The sequence below is a fragment of the Panicum virgatum genome, chromosome 6K (assembly GCF_016808335.1).
Source record: "Panicum virgatum strain AP13 chromosome 6K, P.virgatum_v5, whole genome shotgun sequence".
Taxonomy (NCBI): domain Eukaryota; kingdom Viridiplantae; phylum Streptophyta; class Magnoliopsida; order Poales; family Poaceae; genus Panicum; species Panicum virgatum.
In genome coordinates this window covers 14,441,404-14,447,186 of record NC_053141.1, presented here as the reverse complement: position 1 = coordinate 14,447,186, position 5,783 = coordinate 14,441,404, and the positions used below count along the sequence as shown (strand labels likewise).

The 5,783-nt window shown below is 48.7% G+C and overlaps 1 protein-coding gene across 1 annotated transcript; it reads right to left on the bottom strand.

Moving 5' to 3' along the window:
• Positions 1-2,003: 2,003 nt before the first annotated feature.
• On the bottom strand, positions 2,004-2,678 carry LOC120711837 (BTB/POZ and MATH domain-containing protein 1-like). Its single transcript, XM_039997495.1, has one exon. It carries the CDS (start codon positions 2,676-2,678, stop codon positions 2,004-2,006), a length of 675 nt encoding a protein of 224 aa, XP_039853429.1.
• Positions 2,679-5,783: the final 3,105 nt, after the last annotated feature.

Sequence of the window (5,783 nt, the reverse complement as noted above, 5' to 3'; positions counted from 1 at the left end):
CGAGCACCAAATTCTATCGCTCCTGCCTTCCACCATAAATTTTCTGATCTTTTTTGGGAATTGTTGGCTGGTGTACTATCTTTTTTACTCCCAATAATTTTTGGCAAGATCCTAAAACTTGTTTTCTGGGACTACTTCTTGGATATTCTTGGAGATGCTCAGTGCTTGTTTCCACCATCCCTGAATCATTCTCGCCTTCCACTCGCCATGCGTGTAGCAGTATCAGAAACGATCAGAATTTTCAGAACTGTTCTTCAGTCTGAATCTTCAGTTCAGCAGTAGAGGCATGAAGGCAGTCTTGATAGTTCTTAAATTCTAAATCTTGAGCAAACCTAGGGTGTTCTGATTCTTTAGTACATATGTACAACAACACTATCAGCTCTGCTGCGTGTTTTTTTATTCAGATTGCTTTTGGTAACTTTGGAGCAGCCCTATGTTCGTTGGTTGCTGAATTTTTCTGTTTGCTGCACTAGCAGCAGACTTAAGGTGAAATTGCTCAGCCGAAGGGATCTTCAGAAAATAGTGGAAATTTTATATTTGAAAAAGATGCAAAAAAATCTTGATGATGTGAAAAATGTCTTGCGAGCAGTCTAAAATGTCTTAGCCAATCTTGGTGATTAGTCAGCCTTCGACATCATGAAAATTTTAAGAAGCAAAAGGAAAGCTAATCAACTGAAGAAAAGTATCTTACAGCATCTCCTCAAGAAAGAAATGAATAAATGCCATCTTATGGGTAGGCTCATCACTCCATGTTTTTATATAGTTTTAAGTCATCCAATAACAGATAATTTAGAGACAAATTAGCACATGTCTATCGCCTGCTGTACTAATAATTCTGCTACAAGGACCTAAGCAGCCTATCTGGTTGCCGTTACAACAACAGTTAAAAAAATACTTACATGTGAAACCATTTTGGCAAAATGATCTCCATGACACTTTCTGATGCAGTAGTAATAGTTATGAATATTCTTATTTCAAATGCAATAAGCATATCCTTTCTTCCAGAATCTCTCTGCATTAAGAATAAATAAATATAAGGGCCCTGTTTGGTTACTTGTGCTAATGAATAGTGATTCGTGCTAATCTCTATGCATGAGCAACTAAAATAAGTTTATTTGCAAAACCTCTTCACGGATGAGTGCAACTTTTCGCGACGAATCTAATGACGGCAATTAATCCATGATTGGCTATAGTAATGCTACAGTAACCATCATCTAATCGTGCGGTTAAAGGTCTCATTAGATTCATCTCGCGAAGTAGCGCAGGGGTTGTGGAGTTAGTTTTGCAAACTGCCTTAATTTAATACCTCTAATTTATAGTTAGAGTTGCTACAGTTCCTAGCGTAGCACAAACCAAACAAGACCAAGATGCAGAAAATAGGACAGCTGGATATACATAAACTACATCTTATCAAGTACTAATGATGTATTTCATCTCAAAGGGTATAAACACTACGTACTGCAAAAAATTGCATATTACTCTTCGCAGAAGCAATGTAGAATAATGGGGATAAATTCAGACTAGATAAAGTTGAGTTCAAAGATGCACAGGTTTCTTCTGAAAGCTCAAGTTTTTCTGAAAAGTAAGTCCTAGTAAGGGTCCAGATACTACATGCATGCCTGGAAACTTCTAAGCTCACATTTATGATGAATTAATTTTGATACGACTTCCTGTTGTAGGACCCCTAAATGTTGCTATGTGCTAGTGTTTCATCGTATCACAATGAATTTGGCCACTGTTCATGGATATATTAGAGCAGAAAATTACTTTGTGTTTTCATAATTATTGAAATTATATAGGACACAAAAGGAGAACTAAAACAGTAAAAACATTTATAAATGGTGTGGCCGTCAGGGCACCATCACATAGCACAGATATAACTTTTTCAAAACTGTAATAACCTCCAAATTAAAATAATATCTCTAAAAAAGACAATTCTAAAGGAAATTTAAGAAAACTAACATTTGAATGTTAACCCTGGATGCCTGAAGCAAAATGTAAAGCTACAGCTTGCGAGATTTTGCCGATTTCTCCCACAATTCAGCAGTAACAACAGGACATGCTCTTTTGAGGTTCTCGTAGCCTTGACTTGCTGCCACATCATCCATTCTATTCGAGGAGTCGATGAATCGAATGCAAGCATCTTTGAGCTTGCCGCAGTGATGCTTATCGGCAAGAACTAGAGTGGCGGCCACTGTCTCGACAGAAAGCTTGTTGCAGAGGATGCTCTCGCACATGATCTTCATCCTCTCCATGCCGTACCTATCTGCAGCGACAAGCAGATGCTTCCCCATCTCTTCGTACTCGCTGCCATCGAGGTCATCCATGGCGGGCAGGCAATCCTTGTAGACGAAGTGCAGCAGCGTCTTGAAAACACGAGGCGCCATGTCCTCGACCACTACGCTCCGCTTCCTCTTGTCACTCAAGGGTCCGTAGAGCTCCGCCATGAACACCGGCGACCTTGCCGCGAGCACGATCCTGTGGGCGTGGAAAGTCACTTCCTTGACATGGAACGTGACGTCCACGCCCACCTTGGACTCCAGCAGGTCCCCGAGATTCCGCAGCAGGTCCGGCGGCGGCACGTCGATCTCTCCCACCTTGATCACGGCGAGGTCGCACTCGATCTCGAGGCAGTCGTCCTTGAGGTAACCACGGGCGACGAGATCACTCTTCTTCATGAGCTTTGTGAAGCCCCAGAAGGTGGTGCATGCTTTGGCATTGAACATCTGCAGTGAGGAGAACACGGACACTGACCGGCCAGTGTACCGGTGGACCAGCCTGAAGTTGAAGTGTGCGCTCGCCTCGTGCTTGCTGATGATCTCGAGGAAGACGGAGACGTAGTCCATGGTGTCCTGGGTGTATCCGTCGGGGTAGTACCGGATGTACCACTGGTGAAGGGAGCGGAGCGGACGAAGTTGCCGACGCCGAAGCCCCTGTGCAGGACGCCGCCGACGACCTTGAACGAGTGCGTGACACGCGACGCCTCGTCGGCGGAGCACATCGACGCCCTCCTCGCGCCTGGCCTCTTGGATGCCGCCGACATTTTGGAGCGAGGCGTTTGCGCGGAGGAACTAAGGGTTTGAAAGTGATCGGGTACTCTAGTCTAAGAGAGGGAGGGGGTGAATTAGGCACTCTAAAAACTTAGACCTATGGCTCCAACTAGTTTGCACAAAACTTAAACTAAAACATGCTATCTAGATGTGCAACTAGGTTGTTCTAGTGTGAAACCCCTATCCCAAAAGAGTTTAGCAACCTATAGCCTTTCCTATCAAGAAACTATTCTATAAAAGTAAAGACACACAAATTGCTAGTATGAAATACAGAAGGTTAAAGAGCGGGATAGGAGATAGCAAACTCTTGACGCGGGTGTTTATCCCGTGGTTCGGTTAGCCACAAAGGCACAACTACATCTACGTTGTTATAGCACTCACTAAGAGCATTGCTACTCGGCCACCAAGTCTCTTCCGTGAACACAATCACGGTCACCTTGGCCCCGGGTTCCACTAAGGAGCTTCTCCACAAAGGATGGGGGTCTCCACGTTCCCCGCACAAAGATGTCGTCGCCGCTCCACACCAAGTCGGAGGGTCGATGACGTTGCCGGTGAGCTTCACGCTCCAAGGTGCCGTCTGTAACACCCTAATTTAAATTTCAACATTTATTAATAATTTTAAATGGCTTTATTCAAATTTCTAAGGTTTATTGTGTTTAGTTGGCATTTAATCTAATTTTTGTTCCTTAAGTAATTAAAATTTATCATAAGTTTAATTTTTTTTGTGTTGCATTCATGCTGGTTCATAGTTTCAATGATTTGAGTGTGGTTGAATTCAAATTTGAATTTGAATTCAAACCTTGTTTGAATTAGGAGAAGAAAAGTTTAGAAATAGAAAAGGCAAAACCCAAAACCCAGCTAAACCCCTGACCCCGGCCCAAACCTCAACCCGGCCCATCCTTTCCCGCGGCCCAACCTCCCTCTCTCTCTCCCGCGGCCCAAGTCCCTGCCCAGCCCGCTCTACCCCGGCCTGCCCAGCCGCGGCCCAGCGCGGCCACGCCAGCACCCAGTCCCACCCCAGCACTCGGCCTGCTCCCACGCCGCGCTCGCTCCGGCCCCACCTGCCAGCACACCCCGCCCGCTCGCGCGCGTCGCCCCACTGGCAGGCCGACCCCACGCGTCAGGGTCGTCCTCCTCCTCCCGCAACGGCCGCCCGCGATCACGCCCGCGATTCCCGCCGGCCTCTCCCTGGGCGCGCCTCCCCAAGATGCCCGGGGCCCCCTTAAATTGGCCCCGCAGCCCTGCGCCTCCCTCAACCTCCCATCCTCACCTCCAGCCGCAACCCTAGCCGCCGCCTTCCCTCGCTCCGCAGTGCAGAGCACCTGCGCCGACGTGACCAAGCCACTCCGCCGCGCCGGAGCTCCGGCCAAGCCGCCCAGGAGCTTCGCCTCGACGTCCAGAACCCCTCCGGGCCACCTGATCGAAGGTTAGGCCCGAGCAGCAGCCGGTTTTCCACCGAGGCCCTCACCGGTAAGATGCGCCGCCCGCTAGTTTTCCTCGCCGCCGGTGACAATCTAGCCGCCCTGACCCCGTTAGGCCTCCGCAGCACCACCGCGAGACGAACCGTGAAGATCCAGAACCCGGAGAACCACCCCTGCGACCAGTCCGCGACCTCCACGCCGCCGCCGCCGCCGGACCTCGACGTCGGCCCCGCTCCGCTGCAACTCCGGCCGTTCCGGACCTTGGTGAGCCCCCCCAGAGCCTCCCTTGTTGTTTGCGCTAGAAATCTCAGCCTGTAGGAAGCGCTAGCACCTAGGACGCTGCACGCCGGCGATGCGCCGCCGCGCAGTCCGCTCCCCGCCGTGGCAAGCTCCTACCAGGCCCCAATCCTTTGTTTTGTGGCCTCAGGTGGCTTGCGCATGCCGCCTAGATGCCTCTAGACCCCAGCCCCGCTCGAATCCTCCACGAGAAGGCCGAGTTTGGCTTGCGCCGGCAAGCCGCCGCCGCGGAACGCCTGTTCCGGCGGTCAGCGCCGCCGCCCGCCCGCCCCTTCGCCCGTGGCCGCCAGATCCGGAATCAGCGGCCCAGATTAGATTGGCGTACCGCTTCGCTCCAGGCCTTTAGATCTGAGATCAACGGCCCATATTAGATCATACCGGTTCGGCCTGGCTCTTTTTCTAAAGAGGCCCTCGGTTTTTCCCTATTCAACCCGCAGTCCAGGTTTATTCAAAATTAATTCCAGTTAGGCCCCTGTTTTTAACACATAGCCCCCTGAGCTATTTAGAAATAGCGCCCGCAGACCAGCCTTTGAGTTTTTGCACGCTAGCCCTTAGATCTAACCGTTATTTACGTTTATGCCCTCAGTTTTAGCAGAAAACCCCCTGGAACTTCAGTTTTCTTACAAATAAGCCCCTAGAACTTGTTTTTAGCCTAGAAAATGCGTTTTAGCTCCGTTTTTAGCGTTCTTTATATCCACGCGATCGTTGTAACGCGTAGAATAGCTTTAGACTAGTTTAGTGTGCAGTTTTTATGTATTGATGTACTGTTTCTTAGTTTTTGTTAGTGTTTGCTTGTATGCTTATATTTGTGCATTGTTTTGGCCATGTGTTCGTGAGTAGACGTTGACCCATCTGAGGAGCCCCAGTACCAGTACCAGGAGCAGCCGTCTTCCGAGCACTTTGAGCAGCAGCCAGAGCAGTACGAGGAAGGCAAGTATAACATGAACAACCTATCACCTTTAATTACAAGTTCATACTGCATTTTAATTCTGTATGCCTATAAGGACTTTCCTAG

Coding starts and splice junctions, on each gene's coding strand:
- LOC120711837 (XM_039997495.1), bottom strand. CDS start 2,678: ATGAAGAAGAGTGATCTCGTCGCCCGTGGTTACCTCAAGGACGACTGC.